This window comes from Salmo trutta, chromosome 27, assembly GCF_901001165.1.
Source record: "Salmo trutta chromosome 27, fSalTru1.1, whole genome shotgun sequence".
Lineage (NCBI taxonomy): Eukaryota > Metazoa > Chordata > Actinopteri > Salmoniformes > Salmonidae > Salmo > Salmo trutta.
In genome coordinates this window covers 28,690,307-28,714,090 of record NC_042983.1, presented here as the reverse complement: position 1 = coordinate 28,714,090, position 23,784 = coordinate 28,690,307, and the positions used below count along the sequence as shown (strand labels likewise).

Here is a 23,784-nt window from a genome sequence, read left to right as displayed (position 1 = left end):
CCTCACACATAGCTCTAGCTTTTCTTTCTGAACTCATTAGGAACTCGCCTTTCATCTCATAATAATCTTGTCCGTCTATGACAAACAAAGTGTTTTTTGTTTTAAATTCATGAATTCTTTTAGATTACTGGGTATGAATCGAACTCTGAATGTGCTACAGCCACGAAACCACTCTATCGCGCGAGGGCTGCAGGAGCTTCTGAAGCGCGCAGAAAGTGGAGCACGGAGAACACAACGCACGCATGCTCATCTATGATGTTGCTCAGATTATTGCAATCGATTTTCATTACTGAACTCGGAGACAAACACACTTCACAAGATATGCCTACTCTATTTCTCCGGAGCTAAAATCCTGTCATGAGCAGTAGTTTACACATTTTCGAAATAGAGACGCATAAATAGGACACAACGTGAGGAAGACTAGGCAGCCAAACCAACCGTGAGTGAGACAACATTTGGTCACAATTTGAAAATTCAAACATTCGAACTCGAAAAGGGGGCAGGGTACGTTTTCTGAACCCGTCCAAAACGATGGAGTTACATAACTTCAGAAAACAACGCCAGTTTGTGGGCAAGGCAAGCCCACTAGATGCTAATCAACCAAGGGGCACACACACCCCTCTATCGTCAACGCCCCCTCCACAATCTCCCTCCCGGATAGGTCCAGGCAGAGATGGAAAAAACAACAACAAGGGCTTTAAAAACATCCACATTGTTCCGTCCATCAGTAACATCTGGTCATCCAACCGGGGTACTGTGGCTACATTCTCCTGTTTTCCGGCGCATTTTTTATTCTCCTCCATCTCCGGGGAGGACAGAAATCAAAGTTTATAGTTCTTTCTTGCGTGAACCCAAAACGCGAACATGCCCAGCAAGAGGAAGAAGAACAAGCGCCGCATGAGAAGGGTGGTAAGTGCGGACCACCTGGGCTCGTTCGGTGTCTCAGTGTTGTAGCTAATCAGGCCAGTGGTTCACAACCAGGGGTACTAGGACCTGGGGGTACTTGGCCTATCAACAGGGGGTAATTGAGAAGACTCATGAGACTATTGGCAAACTGTTAAAATGCACATGAGGAGTACTTCAGGGGTACTCTGGGCAGAGCAAACTTCAGTTGGTGGCACAGTAACCGAAATAGGTTGGGAACCACTGAATTAGGCTATGATCACCTGCGATGTTTGGATGGAATTTGTGCTCCATGTTCACATCCACTCAGGTAATTGAAGTTCATTGAACATTTCATCCATTCAAATTATGCAATTTCAATGGATGAAATGTTCAATGCACTTCGATTACTATGTGTGTTTATGTGTGTGTATATGGAATGGATGAAGGATCGGTACCATGGATGAACAAACCTTGTATGCTAACTAAATTGTTTTTCAAACCTAAATTACTTCAGTCATGCATTTTTAAACCGAGTGGATGCATGTGAAGAAACCACTGCCAAAATGTCCGTCATACATGCCTAACATAATTTCCAATCCATCCATTCCAATCCACCCAACTACATGCCGGGCACACATTGGTTGTGGCTTTCCGTTCCTCTCCATGCGCGCGGTAACACAGCGCGCTGTTGGCAATGTTTGATAAGGGCCGTGCATAAAGTTTGATCTCGCTGTGTATGCTTCTCGGCCAAGTAGGTTATCTATAAATTGTTATAAACAATCAATGACGTGGTCATGCTGGTTCGTAGAGTTTGTCAATTGAATGAACGGTTTATCACAAGCACGCAACATCGGTGCAAATTGCGCTCATATGCAGTGGGTGCGCTCGAAGTTTGTGGTTGCAATTGCTTGGTCAGTCATTGGGCATAAACTGTCACCTATTCATTGAATTGTCGTGAGCGGAGTTATAGCATTTAACGTACTGGTCGGATTAGTATAACATCTTAATTGTATATTCAGAGGTGGAATGGCAATAATTTAGTATTTTACACAAGCACATATCTTGCTCTGCACACTCTGTACCTGGGGCTTGGGTGGAGGGCGGCAGAGCCTTTCCTTCATGGGGGGGGGGGGGGGGGGGGGGGGTTGATGGGAAGGGCCAGAGAACATGTGCCCCCCCTCCATTTATACCATGATCACCTTATGCAACAAAGGGCCACATTTCTCCAATGTTACCACCTCACAATGTGTATTCTTCAATTAACATCAATTAATTAGCATGTATATTCAACAAATCATTTAGATGTTATCCAAGGCTTTTTCATAGGTCTGCCGTAAGTCAGTTAACATTGTACATGCACTACACTTAAGATCCCTTGCAAATACTTCTCAGTATGGTGAGATTGGAGTTCTCCTAAGCACCCTCCCCCCTAACTCAAACCAAGGCTGTATTGGATAATGAATTTTATGCATGCCATGGGCCTGTGCAATCTTTGAAACCTGTCACAGAAGCCCAGATAAAAACTTATTATCCCAAATCCTTATCACCTTTGCATGCTCAAGATATCTATAGATGGGCATGGGTGTCTTTGATATTTACATGGATGATATTACTAAAGAAGTATGGTGAACAGTAATGTATAATATGCATTGTCATTACTAAATAAATATTGTGAACAGTAAAATTTGGAAGACAAGATGTCTATAAGAATATATATATATATATTTCCATGCACACTTAAATCTGTATAATGTTATGTAATTATGAACCTAAATGTATTGTTGTGTATTTATGTGAATGATTTGATAGTAAAATTAAAATGTGAAACTTCAATAAATATCTTTTTTTAACAAAAACAAGACAGCAGGGGACTCTCTTGCTGATTGACGCTCCGATCACTAACTAGGGCACATGTTCTGCTTCAGTGCTTTTCTTAACTTGTGCTTTTTACATGTGCTCCCCTGCCCCTTCAAACAAGTCTCTCTAGTTTCTTTCCAAAGGATGACGATGTCTGGTAAATGGTTTTAAGACTACTCCTATTGACTGGCTCAACTCTAAATCGTACCAGTGCGAAGGGGCGGGAGGGGTTGTTTTGACTGACAGACCAAAAGGCAGAGCTGTTTTTTTTATGTACACTTACTGGGCTTATGCGCTTGGCGGCTCTGTAAACTCTGCTGGCTGGCCGGGCCTCTCTCACAGCTAACGAGGCATAGGGTGTGATTATAACATGATTATAATAAGATTGATGTGATTAGTTCAGTCTGCCCTGCGGGGCCCCATCCCTAGCCCTGAGCCCTGCTGACTCGCAGGTTTCGGTCCCGCCTGACTTGACGTGTCAGAATCACTCGGAGTCAGACAATTTACCACCATTATCCAACACGTTTTGCCCCCCCTCCCCCCTCTCCGCCACATTGATTGGCACCATAGCCCAAAGGTTTAGTCCTCTGTCCTCTCTGGGAAAACATGTTTGTCCTAGTTTGATATTCCTGGTACTTCATCGAATAGAATAGGCCCTCTCCCCTTAACTCCAAACTAGACAAGTAATTCAATAACAAACAGCCCTCTGGCTGGATTACCTTCAGCAACCTCTCCTCATCTTTTTTCTCTCCATCTCTCACTGTTTAATCAAAGCAGAGGGATTCATAGTAAAGTTCATCAGACACACTTCTCTCTCTGTCTTTGTGTTGAGCAGCAGGCCCAGAGGAGAGTCCTTGAGGAGCAGCATTCTACTGGCGCAGGCAAAGGAACCCCAGGAGTGGCTGCCGTGGCACCCCCTGAAATATTAAATTGTCCCCCCCTTCTCCCACCCCCTCCAGTAGTAAAGGTTCCAGTCGTAAAGCCCCCTGAAATATCCAATTGTCACCCCCTTATTCCCCCCACTATAGTAGTAAAGGTCCCATTCGTACAGCCACCGGCCCCAGTCAAAGTACCAGAGTCTGAGCCTGTGGTGGCGGTGGTAGAGCCTGAAGTGGTAGCAGCTGAGGTTGAAGTTGAGACCCCAGTCGAAGCTCCAGTGGAGGTTGAAGTCGAGGCCCCAGAAGAAGTCCCAGTCGAGGCCCCAGAAGAAGTCCCAGTCGAGGCCCCAGAAGAAGTCCCAGCTGAGGCCCCAGAAGAAGTCCCAGTCGAGGCCCCAGAAGAAGTCCCAGTCGAGGCCCCAGAAGAAGTCCCAGTCGAGGCCCCAGAAGAAGTCCCAGTCGAAGCTCCAGAAGAAGTCCCAGTCGAGCCCCCTACAGAAGAAACTGCAGCAGGGCAGGAAGTTGAAGAAAGCATCATTCCAGAGACTGAGCCAGTAACTGAGGTAAGGACCCGCTCTCCCATTTTGAATTTGTTTGGGAAGGATATGGGTTCAGGTGGTTTCTGACGTGTTGGGCATGGACTGGGATTTTTTTACATTTCTTTTCACAAGTGACATAGTTTCTGTACTTAACATTAAACCTGCACCCAACACTTGAGTAAAGTTCTGTCTTTGCTGTGCAAAATGGTTCCCTGGTTGCTTTGCTGTGCAAAATGGTTGCCCTGGTTGCTTTCTATGGAAATGAGATGAAGTAGCGTTAGCGTGGTGTTGAAAGGAGATGGGGGGGCAGTAGGAGAACAGCATGTTCTATTTAACAGAGGCTGTACATGTACAGGAGTGTGGGCAAGCCCCTGTTGCAGTCACTATACATTAACCTTGTCTACTGTAATTTGTCTTGGATGGATTTGTCTGTTCTAAAACTGATTTCACTTGTGTTTTCCAGAAGATTGTGGTAAGAGTAACTTAATAACATGAGATTACTTTCCTCTAAAGCTGTTTTAAGGTTTTCTAATGAACCAGGTTAGCTAACGCTTTCCCCTACACATGACTGGCGTTAGTTCAGTTGCTATATTTTCTAAAGTTCCTCCGATGCTGTAGCTATGACCACATATGACGTGTGTGCTGACGTGCTCTCACATGTATGTGAGTGTGTAGCGAGGGATAAGGGGGTGGTTATATATGATGATGGACTCACGGTCAGCCGATAGAGCTCCACAGTAAAGTACCAGCCCCTCACTCCCCTTGCAGGCTCTGAGGGCCCAGGTGGTGTTCAGCCCTTGGATCCCCGCCCCCCCCAGCCCACCCAGCCCTCTTTTCCTCAGCCCTCTTTTCCTCAGCCCTATGCTGCTGCGCTCACCGTAGACAGGCCAGAAACGCCTTAGACACACACACACACACACTTTCATAAAAGTACTTTGGACTCACGCGCACACATAGTGGGTGTGTTATACACACTCGGTATCCGGATAGTTTTATTTAGTTGGTAAGATTTGCACATCCTTGAACTCTTAACATAGGAGCACTGAGACACTGCACTCGCCCAAATCCATAAGCCGTAGGTGCTGGTAGAGAAAGGCTTGACAGTTGGTGGCTCTGGTCAGTCAGTCGGTTGCGGTTTCTTCACGATGGGGCTCATATTCAGCTGGCTGAGGGGGCCAAGGCCCCTAGACTCCACACCCCTACTGGACGTCACCGTAGAGACACAGGTGAGCCCCTCTCTGATGGGGGGTGTGGTAATCTTATCCTGGAGGGAGGGGGCGGGGCATCTGAGACCAAACATTTTGTACCAGGCAGCTTTCTCTCTTGGCTCCTCCTCTTTCCTGCTCTTCCCCTCTTGTGTGCCCACTTATGGGGCCCCTATAGAGGTGCACTTTCTGTCTGGCACCTGTTGTCACCTAGTGCCTCTGCATGATGTCCCCCCACCCTTGAGCCCTCCACCTTTCTAGTGCCTGCCTTCCTGGGCTGACTGAAACAAGGCATTTGTTATGAAAGGTGACCATTTATTTTCTCCGCTTCACCCATCTCTCTCTGTCTCCCACATGTGGAAGCATTTACCACATAGGAAGCTTCTCCAGAATATAACACGAGGCTAGCTCTCCTATATGTGCTGAATCATTTCTCTATTTTGTTCTCCAAAAGTTCCCCTCCATTGGAATTGGAGTGCCATTTAGCTCTGTCCGGATTTCTGTAGTAAATGTCATTGTTTCATTTTTTTACATTGTGGGTATATTGTTCCCTAGCTTCTACAGCAAAAACAGGAATTTGGCTGCTAGGAAGGAGGAGGAGGAAGGGGGTGTGTACTAGGAACATTATGTCCATAATGTTCTCTGAAGGGGTTAAACTGTGGTCTGTCTGATAGAAAGGGCTGCACTAGGATCAGTTTTGTACATTTTAGTGCGACAGAGCTGCGATCAGACCAGTTTGGTACACAGTGTTCCACAACAGCTAGGGATGGTAGTAGCGGCTGTGGCTATGTGAATATAGGCTGCCAGTAGAAGGCCTGTAGCCCACAGTCTCTTCCTCCCTCTACACAGCTCTACCCGAGCTATATATTTACTTACCTGGAGCTATAGACTACGTGCTTGTTCAGTATAGTTATGGTGGCTCCTTTAAAGGTTCCTTCAACGGATCACTTTTAGACCCCTTATCTTAGTAACATAACGTGCTAGAAAAATGCTGCTGACTTTTTCTGTTAAAGGTCCCCAAAACACACACATCCCTGGGATGCTCGTCTTTTCAGTTCGCTGCAGCTAGCGACTGGAACGAGCTGCAACGAACACTCAAACTGGACAGTTTTATCTCAATCTCTTCATTCAAAGACTCAATCATGGACACTCTTACTGACAGTTGTGGCTGCTTTGCGTGATGTATTGTTGTCTCTACCTTCTTGCCCTTTGTGCTGTTGTCTGTTCCCAATAATGTTTTTACCATGTTTTGTGTTGCTATCATGTTGTTGTCATGTTGTGCTGCTACCTTCCTGTGTTGTCATGTGTTGCTGCCTTGCTATGTTGTTGTCTTAGGTCTCTCTTTATGTAGTGTTGTATTGTCTCTCTTGTCGTGATGTGTTTTGTCCTATATTTATATATTATTATTATTATATATATTTTTTAATCCCAGCCCCTGTCCCCGCAGGAGGCCTTTTGCCTTTTGTTAGGCCGTCATTGTAAATAAGAATTTGTTGTTAAGTGACTTGCCTAGGTAAATATAGATTAAATAAAATAAAAACATATAACTGCCCATTTGAACAGAGGTGTTCTATCTGCATTTTGTATAATTTCGGTGTTTGACCATGTTCTCTGAGGATTGGTCAATGTGGAGGTCGTGTATTAGTGTCATCTGCTGTGTTGGAAATGAGTAGGTGTGTTTTGTTAACGTGTTATTCTTGTTCACTTGCTAATGGAACACTATCTATCTCCCTCCAATAGGGTACCCATTTTAGACAGGCTTTTTTCTGGCCTGGTTAGTGTCATTTGTAAAGTAGCATATCGACTTTATGTAGGAGGGTATGCTCCAGTCCCAGAAATGGTCAATTATTTACAATCTCTGCACAAATGATGTGCTGTAGACCGTGTCAGTATTGGTCAACACACCTGATAGCACAGTGTGTGTGTTCAGTACCAAGTGTGCATGCTGTGAATTACACACCGAGGTGGAGAGATGGACCATGTGGCACAGAAGACAAAGGCTTGGCAGAGGGGAGGGGGTGAGGGCAAAGATGGTTTCCTCGCAACCTCCATCTTGAGCCATCAATAGATATTTGTTCTCTTTTCTCCGCCTGCTATGGAGAGAGGGAGAGAGGAGGGGGGCGTGGCAGATCTCTGGCATTATGTAATTGGCTCTAACGTTACTTCGTGTTCCATACCCCCCCACACACAGACTCCTATGTAGCCGAGACAAAGCCAGCACTGAGGGAGGTGTGTGTGCAGTGCACCCCTAGTGTATTTTCTAAGGAAAGGTTTATGATCTCTGAAAGTATATTTAGCAAAACCTTGCATTTTTTACACATGGATGAAAAACATAACAATTGGGCACCCACCACTGTTTCTAAAATAAAATGCCATCATGTAGTTGTATTAATGATTTAATACAGAATTTAAATCTGAATCTGCTTAATCCTAACCTGATGTTCCAAACCGGATGACTGCTGCTCTGCCACTCCAGTATCAGGCTAGTTTAACTTTATATCCATTTGACTATAGCAGTCAGTGAAATGTATATTTATAACAACTCCTTTCTCTCCACTTCTTCCAGGCCATACTCATTCCTGAGGCCCCTGTGTCAGCTCTTGCTGAATTTAAGGTAACCCCCCCCTTACCCCCCCTCCAATCAACTCACTGAACTCTGTTCCTCAACTCGCTGAACCAGTCATGGAGCCTCTGGGCACCCTGAAATTCTCCCACAAGTCATCTGCTGTTGCTCTAACATGGCTCTGGTTGAGCAGCAGGGTCTGAACAAAGAACAAGCCTGTCTACAGAAAGGTGTTCCTACATGCAGCTAGCAAAAATACATGGAAATGTCTGCTCTGTCCAAAATTACAACCAACTTATTGCAGCATTACCACAAAAATGGAAGAGGCAAGTAAGGAACTCGTCTGTTAGCCCTGCATTAAAGACCAACATTAGATAAAGAAAATTGTTATAGAAAAAATAAGTATACCAGTTTTATGTAAGGACCAAAAAATGTACAGATGTGACATACAGATTGCAAAATAGTTGGGAAGAGATTTTTGATGTACCGATTCCATCACACTTGGTTTATAAACGGATACACAAAACGACGCCGGATGCAAAATGTTAATTATTATACAAAATTCTTGCAACCAATAGAATGTTATATATATGGGGGATACAACCATCCCAGCTTTGCAGATTTTTCTGCGAAGAGGCAGAATCATTAGATAATTTTGATTTGGTACTGTCCATATGTAGCTTGTTTTTGGTTGCAGGTTCAGGAATGGCTGAAGAATTGCAACATTTACCTGGAGTTAACTCTGCAAATAGCAATGCTGGGTGGTCTGAAAAGTAATAGTCAATCGATCAATAATATAAATACACTCATAGCAAAAGTGTCTATCTTTAATTGACAATCTCTAAACTACAGTATGAGAATAGAAAGAAACATCACAGCACAGTTGAACAATTCTGAAAGTATTCAGGCCCCTTGACTTTTTCCACATTTACATCAGTATCCAGACCCTTTACACAGTACTTTGTTGAAGCACCTTTGGCAGCGATTACAGCCTTGAGTCTTCTTGGGTATAAGATTGGCACACTTTATTTGGGGAGTTTCTACCATTCTTCTCTGCAGATCCTCTCAAGCTCTGTCAGGTTGGATGGGGAGCGTCGCTGTACAGCTATTTTCAGGTCTCTCTAGAGATATTAGATCGGGTTCAAGTCCGGGCTCTGGCTGGGCCACTCAAGCACATTCAGAGACTTGTCCCGAAGCCACTCCTGCGTTGTCTTGGCTGTGTGTTTAGGGTTGTTGTCCTGCTGGAAGATGAATCTCTTTGCCCCAGTCTGAAGTCCTGAGCACTCTGGAGCAGGTTTTCACCAAGGATTTCTCTGTACTTTGCTCTGTTCATCTTTACTACTCTCCCAGTCCCTGCCGCTGAAAAACATCCCAACAGCATGCTGCCACCACCATGCTTCACCATAGGGATGGTGCCAGGTTTCCTCCAGACATGATGCTTGGCATTCAGAACAAAGAGTTAAATCTTCGTTTCATCAGACTAGAGAATCTTGTTTCTCAGTCTGAGAGTCTTTAGTTGCCTTTTGGCAAACTCCAGCTGGGCTGTCATGTACCTTTTACTGAGGAGTGGCTTCTGTCTGGCCACTCTCCCATAAAGGCCTGATTGGTGGAGTTCTACAGAGATGGTTGTCCTTCTGGAAGGTTCTCCGATCTCCACAGAGGAACTCTGCAGCTCTGCCAGAGGGACCATCGGATTCTTGGTCACCTACCTGACCAAGGCACTTCTCCCCCGATTTCTCAGTTTGTCCGGGCGGCCAGACTTCTTCCATTTAAGAACGATGGAGGCCACTGTTTTTGGAGACCTTCAATTCTGCAGACATCTTTTGGTACCTTTCCCCATATCTGTGCCTCGACACAATCCTGTCTCTGAGCTCTACGGACAATTCTTTCGACCTCATGGCTTGGTTTTTGCTCTGACATGCACTGTCAACTGTGGAACCTTACATAGACAGGTGTGTGCCTTTCCAATTCATGTCCAATCAATTGAATTAACCAGAGGTGGACTTGTAGAAACATCTCAAGGATGATCAATGGAAACAGGATGCACCTGAGATCAATTATTTGTCTCATAGCAAAGGGTCTGAATACTTATGCAAATAAGGTATTTGTTTTTTATTAGCAAACATTTCTAAACCTGTTTTCGCTTAGTCATTATGGGGCATTGTGTGTAGATTGATGAGGAAAATGCTTTATTTAATCCATTTTAGAATAAGGCAGTAACAAAATGTGGAGAAAGGGTCTGAATACTTCCCGAATGCACTGTATTTCATTAACACTACTAAGAATGCAAGATGCCAAAGCGAGGAACCCCCAATAAAGAACTGTCCATTCCACACTGGAACATAGTTGTACTTTGCAGTCATTAGAGGAAATGTTTAAATTCCATTAAATGTAATTGAATCTCCCAGAACTGTTACTGGCCTCAGCTCTTCCTTCCTATTTTGTTTTATTACAGATATCACATGTACACACAGCAATGCCGATGAGTACCTTGACAATGAAGACTGTGACTGATTTAATATATTTTAGAATAAAGCTGTAACGTAAAATGTGTAAAAATTCAAGGGTTCTGAATACTTTCCGAATGCACTGTATATGGCAAATCAAAAATCTAAACTGGATGGTGTTCAGAGATAGATGGGAGGGGTTGAGGGTAGCTGAAGCATGAGACTAAAAACAAACAAAAATAACTAATGTATTATATACTGTGTCCATAAAATGTATATAGTATGTAAAGCTGGAAGTTGAATCCATTAGCTTAGTCCAATTAGGGGAGGGGTGGTAGGGTTAGGGAAAAATAATAAAGTACAAATATATACATACAATTGCATTGACAGAAGCCACAATCTATTTGCATTATTAAATCTGATCCACCTCCTTAAATAAAAAAAGTTGTTCCTACTAGTATGACGCATTCCTCCCACCTTTTCACTACCAGTGTGTTCAACAACTTCCTCTCCTTCTGCATTAAGTTGGACCATTAACGGTACTCCTTATTTTATAAATATGTACACTAACTCCTTGTTGTCCCTATTCAGGTCCAGGTCGAAAACTACGTAGTCATTACCACAGAGATCGCACAGGTAAAATATTACCTTTGTCACTAGTCTGTCACTGTTCAATATGAAAATAATATAGTGCATGCCATTTTAGTCCAAGTGACACTGGGCCCGGTTTCCCAAAACCATCGTTATTAATGTTGCACTTGAAAACGTTAGTAATTTAATGTCTGCCTCAGACCACTCGTAGAACAGCTAAGTGCGTCGTAGGATGCTTTTTCCCCCCCTCCGGTGTCACTTTACACAGAAGATCTCCACTAAACATACAATCACAGGGTTTATCCATCTCTGTTGAGTTCTATTTATCTACTTCTAGACTACTGTCTGTAATTTCTCAATATATTTCATGATGTGTAGCCTAATGTGCACAATGATGAATTAATGGATTTTTATTGGGTAAGCATTAGAATTAGCCACCTCAATATTTACACCCGTAGGTGGTAATATTGCTCTAGGAGCTGATCAGTCATCTGTAGTGTGAAATAATTATAATGTTATGGTAAGATTTGAATAGAGAAAGCTGATCTGAGAGCAGCGCTCTCTTTTGATCCTATCAGTATTGGCACATGCTCCAACGATGCACTTAGCGACCGCTCTCTCTGAGGGGTGTTTTGGGAAACGCATCTTCAGCCGTTGTAAGAAAGATGCATCGTTAAAACACTCGCAAGCCTAAGTTCCATCGCTATCGGGAAACCGGGCCCAGGTGCAAGGTAGAATCTGCAGTGAATCTAAGGTGTTTCAGTAGTAGCCTACTGTGTGTATATCAGCCATACTGCTCTTGCATGGTGTGGCGTTTGACGGTGTTCCACTGCATGTTTAGACTCATGACGAGCCGTGGCTCGAGGCTGAAGTGGAGGCTGAAATAGTTGACGAGGTCCAAGCGAAAGTAGAGGCAGTAGTTGAGGAAGAACCAGAGCCCGATCCCGTGGTCAAGGCCGAAGCTGCCCCAGTTGTAGAAGCTGAACTTGAAGAGTCGGGAATCAAAGACGGAGACAATCCTATCGTCAAAGCTGAAGCCATTCCTGAAGATATTGATGCAGAAAAGGTGCTACATCTCTCTGCCTCTGTTGAAAACTCAACTCCAGCCCTTTGTGTTCTGTTACGTGATGTTGTCTTGTGTGAATGTGCATGTAGTGTGTGGTTTGCTCTGTTCCTTCCCTTTTCTCTTAAACAGCATTCAGAAAGCATCTGATAATTTTTTTCTTTTAGATGTTTTTCTTGTAATTTCTCCTCTTTTCAGCATGAGACTGTTATGACAGAGGCACCTGAAGAGGTTCCAGTGGTAAGCTGACATTTCTTACTACATTGAACAAAAATATAAACGCAACAATTTCAAAGAATTTACTGAGTTACAGTTCATATAAGGATATCAGGAAATTGAAATGAATTCATTAGGCCCTAATCTATGGATTTCACATGACTAGGAATACAGATATGCATCTGTTGGTCACAGATACCTTAAAAAAAGGTAGGGTCATGGATCAGAACCAGTCAGTATCTGGTGGGACCACAATTTGCCTCATGCAGCGCGACACAACTCCTTCGCATAGAGTTGATCAGGCTGTTGATTGTGGCCTGTGGAAAGTTGCTGGATATTGGCGGGAGCTGGAACACGCTGTTGTACACGTCGATCCAGTTCATCCCACATGCTCAATGGGTGACTTGTCTGGTAAGTATGCAGGCCATGGAAGAACTGAGCCATTTTCAGCTTCCAGGAATTGTGTACAGATCTGTCCAGTACAGTTGAAACTGGGATTCATCTGTGAAGAGCACACTTTTCCAGCATGCCAGTGGCCATCGAAGGTGAGCATTTGCCAACTGAAGTCGATTACGACGCCAAACTGCTGTCAGGTCAAGACCCTGGTGAGGACGATGAGCACGCAGATGAGCTTCCCTGAGAAGGTTTCTGACAGTTTGTGCAGATATTCTTCTGTTGTGCAAACCCACAGTTTCATCCTGGACTGGCGTGGTTACACGTGGTCTGTGGTTGTGAGGCTGATTGGACATACTGCCAAATTCTCTAAAACGACTTGAGGCGGCTTATGGTAGAGAAATGAACATTCAATTATCTGGCAACAGTTCTGGTGGACATTCCTGCAGTCATTATGTCAATTGAAAGCTCCCTCAAAACTTGACATCTGTGGCATTGTGTGTTGTGTGACAAAATTGCATGTCTTAGTGGCCTTTTATTGTCCCCAGCACAAGGTGCACCTGTGTAATGATCATGCTGTTTAATAAGCTTCTTAATATGTCACACCTGTCAGGTGGATGGATTATCTTGGCAAAGGATAAATGCTCACTAACAGGGATGTAAACAAATTTGTGCACAAAATATGAGAGAAATTAACTTTTTGTCCGTATGGGAAACTTCTGGGATATTTTATTTCAGCTCATGAAACATGGGACCAACACTTTACAGCACTTTATATTTTTGTTCAGTATCTTTTTTTTAATTGTGCAACTTCTTATACATTGTAACAATGTGTGCTGAGAGTCAGAACATAAAATGGGGCGGCAGGTACCCTAGTGGTTAGAGCATTGGACTAGTAACTGAAAGGTTGCAAGATCGAATCCCTGAGCTGACAAGGTAAAAATCTCTTGTTCTGCCCCTGAACAAGGCAGTTAACCCACTGTTCCTAGGCCATCATTGAAAATAAGAATTTGTTCTTAACTGACTTGCCTAGTTAAAGGAAAAAAATATATAATTAAGTGAACATTAAACAAGAAGCACAGACAGGAAACAGAAACAATGACGCCTGGGGAAGGAACCAAAGGGAGTGACATATATAGGGCAGGTAATCGAGGGAGTCCAGGTGAGTCATGGTGACAGGTGTGTGCCATAATGAGCAGCATGTTGACCTAGAGGCTGGAGAGGGAGCGCACGTGACATACATGGGACATATATTATCTAGATGCGTTCGTATCAGTTCAACGTAGGCTGGGCTTTTGAACTAGTGATCGTTCCTATTAGGAAGGATAGCTGGAGCACTTCACAAAGTTGACACTTCTGTGTTTGCTTAATACAAACAGGAAGCAATGGTAGATTGTCACCTAATTTTTGCTTTGATGTTAAACTGACACATGCCCCAACTTCTCACCTCCCAGGAGACAGAAATTATCCCAGAAAAGCTGTGGAAGCCCGTGGAAGCACTGGTCAAAGAAGCCCCCGTAGCCGAGGTCGCTCCAGCAGAGCTCCTCGTGGAGGTATGGCTTACCAAGATATGGTATTCTCAGTCCTTTCACTTTTCTATGTAAGAAAGTAGAAATGGAAGTGAAGTTGGAATTTGTATATCTGAACATTGGGCTCATGTGTAACTCTGTTCACTCTCTCCAGCCCCCAGTAGACCCTGTCATCAACATAATGGCTGACTTTGCCATCACAGAATCTGTTCCCGTTGTGGAGGCAGCCATGGCTGAACAGGTGAAACTCATGCTCCAATCATACCCACTCTTGACACATACACGCAATGACCACGTTTAGATGTGCACATGTAACCGATGTGAAATGGCTAGTTAGTTAGCGGTGGTGCGCACTAATAGCATTTCAATTGGTGACGTCACTCGCTCTGAGACCTGAAGTGGTTGTTCGACCTTGCGTTGCAAGGGCCGCGGCTTTTGTGGCGGGATGGGTAACGATGCTTCGTGGGTGTCAGTTGTTGATGTGTGCAAGGGTCCCTGGTTCGAGCCCAGGTTGGGGCGAAGAGAGGGACGGAAACTACACTGTTACATTGCATCCGGGTCATGGCACCAATGTAACAGTGTAGGTTCCGTCCCTCTCTTCGCCCCAACACAGTATTCCAGATAGTAGCACATACAGTGCCTTGCAAAAGTATTCATCCCCTTGGCGTTTTTCTTATTTTGTTGCATTACAACCTGTAATTTTAAATTGATTTTTAGTTGGATTTCATGTAATGGACATAACAAAATAGTCCAAATTGGTGAAGTGAAATGAAAAAAATTACTTGTTTAAAAAAAAAACTGAAAAGTGGTGCGTGCATTTGTATCCACACCCTTTGCTATGAAGCCCCTAAATAAGATCTGGTGCAACCAATTGTCTTCAGAAATCACATAATTAGTTAGATTGCACACAGGTGGACTTTATTTAAGTGTCACATGATCTCAGTATATATACACCTATTCTGAAGGGCCCTAGAGTCTGCAACACCACTAAGCAAGGGGCACCACCAGGCAAGCGGCACCATGAAGACCAAGGAGCTCTCCAAACAGGTCAGGGACAAAGTTGTGGAGAAGTACAGATCAGGATTGGGTTATAAAAAAATATCATAAACTTTGAAAATCCCACAGAGCACCATTAAATCCATGATTAAAAAATGGATTAAACCACAACAAACCTGCGAAGAGAGGGCCTCCCACCAAAACTCACAGACCAGGCAAGGAGGGCATTAATCAGATAGGCAACAAAGAGACCAAATATAACCCTGAAGGAGCTGCAAAGCTCCACAGCGGAGATTGGAGTATCTGTCCATAGGACCATTTTAAGCTGTACACTCCACAAAGCTGGGCTTTATGGAAGAGTGGCCAGAAAAAAGCAATTTCTTAAAGAAAGAAATAAGCAAACACGTTTGGTTTTTGTCAAAAGGGATTTGGGAGACTCCCCAAACATATGGAAGAAAGTACTCTGGTCAGATGAGACTAAAATTGAGCTTTTTGGCCATCAAGGAAAACGCAATGTCTGGCACAAACCCAACACCTCTCATCACACCGAGAACCCTATCCCCACAGTCAAGCATGGTGGTGGCAGCATCATCCTGTGGGGATATTTCCCCCCCCCCATCGGCAGGGACTGGGAAACTGGTCAGAATTGAAGGAATGCGCTAAAAACAGGGAAATTCTTGAGGGAAACCTGTTTGTCTTCCAGAGATTTAAGCTGGGACGGAGGTTCACCTTCCAGCAGGACAATTTATTTTTATTTTACCTTTATTTAACTAGGCAAGTCAGTTAAGAACATTCTTATTTTCAATGACGGCCTAGGGAGAGTGGGTTGTTCAGGGGCAGAACAACAGATTTGTACCATGTCAGCTCAGGGATTCGAACATGCAACCTTTCAGGTTACAAGTCCAACATTCTAACCACTAGGCTACGCTGCCGCCCCATTAGCGACAATGACCCAAAGCATACTGCTAAAGCATCGCTTGAGTGGTTTAAGGGGAAACATTTAAACGTCTTAGAATGGCCTAGTCAAAGCCCAGACCTCAATCCAATTGAGAATGTGGTATGACTTAAATATTGCTGTACACCAGCGGAACCCATCCAACTTGAAGGAGCTGGAGCAGTTTTACCTTGAAGAATGGCCAGAAATCCCAGTGGCTGGATGTGCCAAGCTTATAGAGACCTACCCCAATGGGGGGAAGGAATAGTTATGCACGCTCAAGTTCTGTTTTTTTTGTCTTGTTTCACAAAAGAAAATATTTAGCATCTTCAAAGTGGTAGGCATGTTGTGTAAATCAGATGATACAACCCCCCCCCCCCCAAAAAAAAAATATATATTTTAATTCCAGGTTGTTAGGCAACAAAATATGAAGAATGCCAAGGGGGTGAATACTTTCGCAAGCCACTGTGTACAGTACATTTCTACAAAAATATTGTAATTTTGCTTCATGAACAGGAGTAATGTGATTTCTTTCTTTCAGCATCTTTTAAGAAAACAAGTTACACGTGCATTTGCATTATCTTTGACACTTATGCAAGCAGACAGTATTTCAACCACATAAAATATGCACCCAAGACAAACTGAAGTCTTATCAGAAACGTGTTTAATTATTTTCTCAGCTACCTAAACGAAAGAGACAACTTTACTGGTGTTAACTACTGTAGATTACTAGTGCATTCATTCTGGTGAACACTACTTTTCACTTCTGAGCAACAAGTTATGACAAGAAGAGAAGCTGCATGTATCTAACTATAGTTGACAAATGGCCTACCAAATGTTGGAAATTATACGCAGAAAAGTATCCAAATTAGGGGTGAAAGTAGCATAAGCCAGTAGGCTATACGGTCCACTGTTGTATCAGCAAATAAATTATGGAGGATCGAACTACACAGATATAACATACTTTTTTAAATGACTTGTTTGACAGATGAAAACATCACACAACACCCATATGTGAAATAGCACCTGCACAGACCATGAAAAACAACAGTAAACGGGATAAGATGTTTGCATGCCACAGTATCCTGTCAAAAATCAACATATCCCAGGCTTCATATCAGGGTTTCGCATAACCGGGATACAAGCTTCTTCGTGTTATTGTAAACGGGATATGATGTTTATATGCATCAACTAAAAAAACAGAATACTTAAGTATCCAGAATAACAGGATATTGGTGTGCATGTAGATGTGGTCACATGTTGTTTTGGCACACCTTTAATCATACAGTATGACCACCTGCTGATGTCCCCTTCCTCAAGTCCAACTGCGTGTCATCTCTGTTCAGGTGCCCGCAGTCCCAACGGATTCACTTGACGCCCTATCGGAGTTGCTGAACGACATCACTCTAGTCACTGAGCCCGCCCCTGTCACAGCTGATAAAGTCATTGACGTGAGTCTCCTACATTTCTCTATGCAGATGCTTTAGTAGAGCAGACGTGACACACAAAACACACTCCTGTAACCCTGTTGTCTGGTTGGTCTCAGGAGCCAGAGTGTGAGGAGAAAGAGGTGAGAGACGACGTACTTCCACCCGATTACCGGCCCTGCTCGGAGGACCTGCTGGTCAGAGTTGAATCATAACCTAAACTTCTCATCCACTCACTAATTTTGAATTCAACCAACTTTACTCAATCACCTTGCTATATAATAAGCCTTAACAAAATCAAACACTTGGGTGTAGGCTATCCTCATTTTAAATGCTCTTGCACATTTTGAAATGTGGCATTTCAGGGGTTCTTCCTCTCTCATGGGTTTCTCTCTACCGTCTGTGGATCAATCCTCCCTCGACTCTCCTTGTGGTCTTCCTTTTTACATTCTGTTCTTTCCCTTGGTTGTGGGCTGCTCCAGCTTGTTGGGCACGCCAAATACTGTTGTGGGACTACTGGCTTATTTTTTTACTACTCTGGATATTGATTAATTAGGATCCCCATTAGCGACAGCTAGTCTTACTGGGGTCCGACACAACTAAAAATACATTACACCAAAAAAATACTTTACAATTGTTACACACGCCTCTTGGAGGAGGGAACGCAACACCCTGCTACACTCAACTCCCCGTGGAGTGAAAGAGGTATGTGATTGCAGGTAAGGATGACAAAGGCAGGGAATTTATTTCTTCACGCGGTAATTCTGGGAAAAAGGGGCTGGATGGAACCAAAGCAAAGAAATAAAAGTTAAAGAGCCCCCTCTCCTACCTTACCTACCCACAACTTATCTATTAACGCCATCTGGAATGCTAACCAAAATACAGGGGCTGTTCCACCCAGGTCTTACCTAGTGTGTATAGACAGAGTACATACTACGGGTTATGTCTGCCCGCATGCCTCTTGCCTAAGCACTCCCAAGGTGCGTTCCCCTTCCCCCCTGGGAACAAATGAAACAGAATAATACAAACAATTTCAATAATCAAAACAGTCCTTTTGACATAAACATACCTCTGCAGGACCGGCTACAAAATACTTTACAAAAAGTGTCTGAGCAACAACCAACACAGAACCTCGACGCTCTCCCTGAGCAACAAACAATACTGTGGCATACCCAGAAGCTATTTCCTCCTAACAAAGGAACTCTGGCTTTTAAGCTGCAGAAGGAGTCTAATTGAAGACAGCTGTATCCTTTGACGAGAGGGCGGGGTCAGAGCTCCAATTATCGATGGGGCCGACCAATCAGCTGACTTCAGGAAGCCATTTCCTAAAATACACACACAGACACATACAAATCCACAACAACACAGAAACTGGGGAACGTACCACAATTTACATACATTTAAAAACATGTAATGTGTGTGCATCTATCAGTTACACATGTCAGTACATACACACAAGTAGGTCACATGGGGTAAGAAGCATTGTTGGGAAAGAGCTTGCAAGAAAGGCACTTCACTGTACTTGTGCACGTCACAACTTGAAACTTAGTGGTGCGCTCAACAACATTGACTGTCTGCGTTTCCTTCCACAGGCTAAAGAGGAAATTGAAGCCCAGATGGAAATCGAGGCTAAAAAGGATGCCATAGATGAGAAGACAGTCCTTCACGTCATCTCTGGAGATTTATCTGCCCCCGACCCTGTCATCTCAGAACTGCAGTGTCACACGCAGCTCGCCGCCCCCAAGGTAGGAACCTATAGCGTATTGAACTCTCCCAACCAATTGTGATCAGTCTTTAAGTATTTAAAATCAACCACCCTCTGTTCTAAACTATTTTCTTGTTATTTTAGGATATCCCAGCAGAGGCAGTGCTAAATGGACAGATGGCAGCTGAGGTGGCCATTGAGGGATAGATCTCTATGGGTGACGACTTGTTTAATCTCCCTAAACACTGCGTTTGAATGCATAAGGTCTGGATTAGCATTAACATTCTGTTATTGTTCCTGTCTCTCCACAGATTTCCTTAGTCAGTATGAAGGACTGAAGAGAGCCTGACGGTGAGCCGACCAGCGAACTTTACTTTTCATTTTTTAGGGCTTAAAGGGACCGCTGGGAAATTTGACAGACATCCAACAATCAGTGCCTTTCTTGCTTGGGTTCTTACAAAAAAAATATTAAACAAGTTTAAAATGCGATATGAAGGTGGGGGAATAAGACTCTTTTTTTAAAAACCAGAATGTGAGAATTTGGAATAAACAAATGATGGCTTTCATAGATTTCTGTATCCCATTGCATGTATTGTAGATTTGCATCAATTGTAAATGGCATGCATTGTGTATGAATACTGTAGAATTGATGAATGTGGCAATGGCTTGTCTTCACATTTGGACCATGTTTGTATGGATGAGAGGGATTAATTCCTTGTACATGTTTCCTGTTTTAACCTGGTTTGACTCCTTTTTGCGAAGGGACAGTATCGCAGTTTGTACAGTACCATAGCTACCCCCTCTTCTCCCTATCACCATTGTGGTACTTTTGTTTTTTCAGGGACTGTATGATGACAGCTCCACCCTCTTTATTGTGTAGTGTCAGTGTGTCTACAGTCCCAAGTCTGTCCTGGGCAATGTGAAATGGTGTGTAGTTTTAGGTCCTCTGACCAGATGCTCTTAACATTTAATTACCTACGCTGCCAACTGAAAACAGAGTACGGGGCCTGTAGATCCTGTTTTTCTAATTCTGTTTTGTATAGACCATATGATGTGGTACAACCGCTGTTTGTGTTCAGTTACGTGCTTTGGAAGAGACCATGGAGTTGTCATGTAATTGAGGAGCTGGGTTGGATTTCATTCACCTTTTTGAATAAAGATGTTACTCACCAAGTCCTTGATTCAGTTGTTGGCCTGTGTTCTACATTCCTTAGTAATCATGTTTTTGTTTGTTTTAACACATTCAGCTTGAATTCCACATTAGCATGACGTTTGAAACTATAAATACTTTCAGGCAGCTGAAGTAAGCACATTTTGTGGGATGGAATACAGTTGTCATTGGCTCATGATCCTTTATCAATATTTAATAGTACCACAATCTAGAAATGTTGTGATCACACAGTTGGAGAGTGTTAACATTACATGGCAAAGCATAACATACGGGTATGTGAACTTGTTACTTTACCAAAGTGAGACATAATTACAATCAGGATTTCTGTCTGAAACCTGGTCAGGAAAAACTCCAGGCTCTAGTCCTCTGCTTCTAGGATGTTCAATTAGGAGACTGGAAGCATTTGACTTGTTAGGTGATTTATGTATTTATTTGGAGGATCTCCCCAGATCCATAGATGTCTGCTACTTCGGCTGTGTTTACACAGGCAGCCTAATTCTAATTCTAAAGTCCAATAAGTGGAAAAATATCAGAATAGGGTTGCCTGTGTTAATGCAGCCTTAAAAGGATTCTTCGGGATTTTGTAACCGAGATTAACTTCCCCAGAGCCAGATATACAAAAATACATGAGTTTCTCTGTTTGCAGTTTGAAGGAAGTTGCTAACTAGCATTAGCGCAATGACTAGAGGTCTTTGGTAACAGTTAGCATGCTATTACCATAGACTTCCAGTCATTGCGCTAACGCTAGTAAGGTTGGCTTCATGGCATTTATTACTATGGTTATTAAACACATGCTCCGGAACTTTGGCAACTAGTATATATTTTTTAAACCTCCCATTTTGGGCTGGATGTGTCAATATGTAGTTCATACATGTATAATCTATGAGCAGAATTACTGTCTTACCTCAATTAGCCACAAAATCCCTAGTTTGAAAGCGACTGTTTTATGGATCTGTGCAGCGCCATTTTCCCAAAAATGTTCCTCATGTGGGCCAGCCCCATAGTAATTCGAGTTCCAGCCAATCTGCTTCAGCCCCTTGCCATTTGAGTGACAGCTAGAAAGATGCGCACACACAGCAGAGCGCGACAGAGAGCAATGACGTGGTGCACATATCTGCACGTATGTGACGTAGTACACAATTTTAGGGGACCACTTTTGGCTCATGAGCGCTATATTCAGAACTACTGGCTAAAAACTATACAAAAGTGAAATCAAATCAGCGATCCAGAGTAAAAACTATAATTTAGAAATAGTAACACAAGAAGAATAAAATACACAAGAATGAAGCTACAGTATATACAGGGAGAACCAGTACAAGATCAATGTCCAGGGGTACGAGGTAGATATAGATATATATATACTATATATATATAAAAACTGAAATATCACATTTACATAAGTATACAGACCCGTCACTCAGTACTTTGTTGAAGCATCTTTGGCAGCAATTACAGCCTCAAGTCGTCTTCGGTATGACGCTACAAGCTTGGTACACCTATATTTGGGGAGTTTCTTCCATTCTACTCTGCAGATCCTCTCAAGCTCTGTCAAGTTGAATGGGGAGCGTCATTGCACAGCTGTTTTCAGGTCTCTCCAGAGATGTTCGATCAGGTTCAAGACTGGGCTCTGGCTGGGCTACTCAAGAACATTCAGAGACTTGTCCCGAAGCCACTCATGCGTTGTCTTGGCTCTGTGCTTAGGGTTTTTTTCCTGTTGGAAGGTGAACCTTCGCCCCAGACTGAGGTCCTGAACTCTCTAGAGCAGGTTTTCATCAAGGTTCTCTCTGTACTTTGCTCTATTCATCTTTCCCTCGATCCTGACTAGACTCCCAGTCCCTGCCGCTGAAAATCATCCCCACATCATCATGCTGCCACCACTACGCTTCACTGTAGGGATAGTGCCAAGTTTCCTCCAGACGTGACCCTTGGCATTCAGGCCAAATAATTCTGTCTTGGTTTCATGTGACCAGATAATCTTGTTTCTCATGGTCAGAGCCTTTTGGTAAACTCCAAGTGGGCTGTCATGTGCCTTTTACTGAAGAGTGTCTTCTGTCTGGCTACTCTACCATAAAGGCCTGATTGGTGGTGTGCTGCAGAGATGGTTGTCCTTCTGGAAGGTTCTCCCATCTCCACAGAGCTGGAGTGCTGTCAGAGTGACCATCGGGTTCTTGGTCACCTCCCTGACCAAGGCCCTTGTCCCCCGATTGCTCAGTTTGGCCAGGCGGCCAGCTCTAAGAAGAGTATTGGTGGTTCCAAACTTTTTCCATTTAAGAATGATGGAGGCCACTGTGTTCTTGGGGACCTTCAACACTGCAGAAATCTTTTGGCACCCATTTTACATTTACGTCATTTAGCAGACACTTTTATCCAGAGCAACTTACAGTAGTGAATGCATACATTTCATACAATTTCATACAATTGTTATTTTTTTATTTTTTTTCCTGTGCTGGCCCCCCATGGGAATCGAACCCACAACCCTGGCGTTGCAAACACCATGCTCTACCAACTGAGCTACAGATCTGTACCTCAACACAATCCTGTCATGGAGCTCTACGAACAATTCCTTTGACCTCATGGTTTGGTTTTTGCTCTGCCATGCACTGTCCTTATATAGACATGTGTGTGCTTTACCAAATCATGTCCAATCAATTAAATCTACCACAGGTGGACTCCAATCAAGTTGTAGAAACATCTCAAGGGTGATCAATGGAAACAGGATGCACCTGAGCTTAATTTCGAGTCTCATAGCAAAGGGTCTGAATACTTATGTAAATAAAGTATTTCTTTAAAAAAATTATACATTTGCTAACGTTTCTAAAGACTTGTTTTCGATTTGTCATTATGGGGTATTGTGTGTCGATTGACAATGATTTTTATTTTTTTATACATTTTAAAATACGGCTGTAGCGATACAAAATGTGGAAAAAGTCAAGTGGTCTGAATACTTTCCAAATGTAAATGTTATTTAACTAGGCGCGTCAGTTAAGAACAAATTCTTATTTACAATGACAGCCTATCCCGGCCAAACCCAGACAATGCTTGGCCAATTGTGCGGCACTCTACGCGACTCCCAATCACAGCCGGATGTGATACAGCCTGGATTTGAACCAGGGACTGTAGTGACACCTCTTGCACTGAGATGCAGTGCCTTAGACCGCTGTGCCACGCAGGAGCCCAAATGCACTATACACTACACTACACTACACACCACACACACACAGTGTGTGATAGGATGTATAGACATTATCTGGATAGAATATTTTGTATATCTGTATACAACATAGGATAGAATAGCACATATACAGCAATAGTTGAACAGGATGGCCTTTACTATAATGCAGTATATACATATGAAATTAGGCCTTCCCTGTGGCTCAGTTGGTAG

General features: G+C 43.3%; 1 protein-coding gene across 4 annotated transcripts; it reads left to right on the top strand.

The window, feature by feature from the left end:
* Nucleotides 1–658: 658 nt before the first annotated feature.
* LOC115164816 (calphotin) lies at nucleotides 659–20,406 on the top strand. Of its 4 annotated transcripts, XM_029717634.1 has the most exons (14): nucleotides 659–909; nucleotides 3,578–3,916; nucleotides 4,013–4,183; nucleotides 7,931–7,978; nucleotides 10,966–11,010; nucleotides 11,807–12,031; nucleotides 12,227–12,268; nucleotides 14,092–14,190; nucleotides 14,321–14,407; nucleotides 17,443–17,547; nucleotides 17,643–17,720; nucleotides 19,116–19,268; nucleotides 19,373–19,445; nucleotides 19,540–20,406. In XM_029717634.1, the coding sequence occupies exons 1-13, from the start codon at nucleotides 865–867 to the stop codon at nucleotides 19,433–19,435; spliced, it is 1,500 nt and encodes a 499-aa protein (XP_029573494.1). In that variant the 5' UTR covers nucleotides 659–864; the 3' UTR covers nucleotides 19,436–19,445; nucleotides 19,540–20,406. The 4 variants fall into 4 exon arrangements, with proteins under 4 accessions (XP_029573494.1, XP_029573493.1, XP_029573492.1 ...); XM_029717633.1 differs by having other exon boundaries at nucleotides 3,578–4,183; nucleotides 17,643–17,666; XM_029717632.1 differs by having other exon boundaries at nucleotides 3,578–4,183.
* The last annotated feature ends 3,378 nt before the right edge of the window (nucleotides 20,407–23,784 follow it).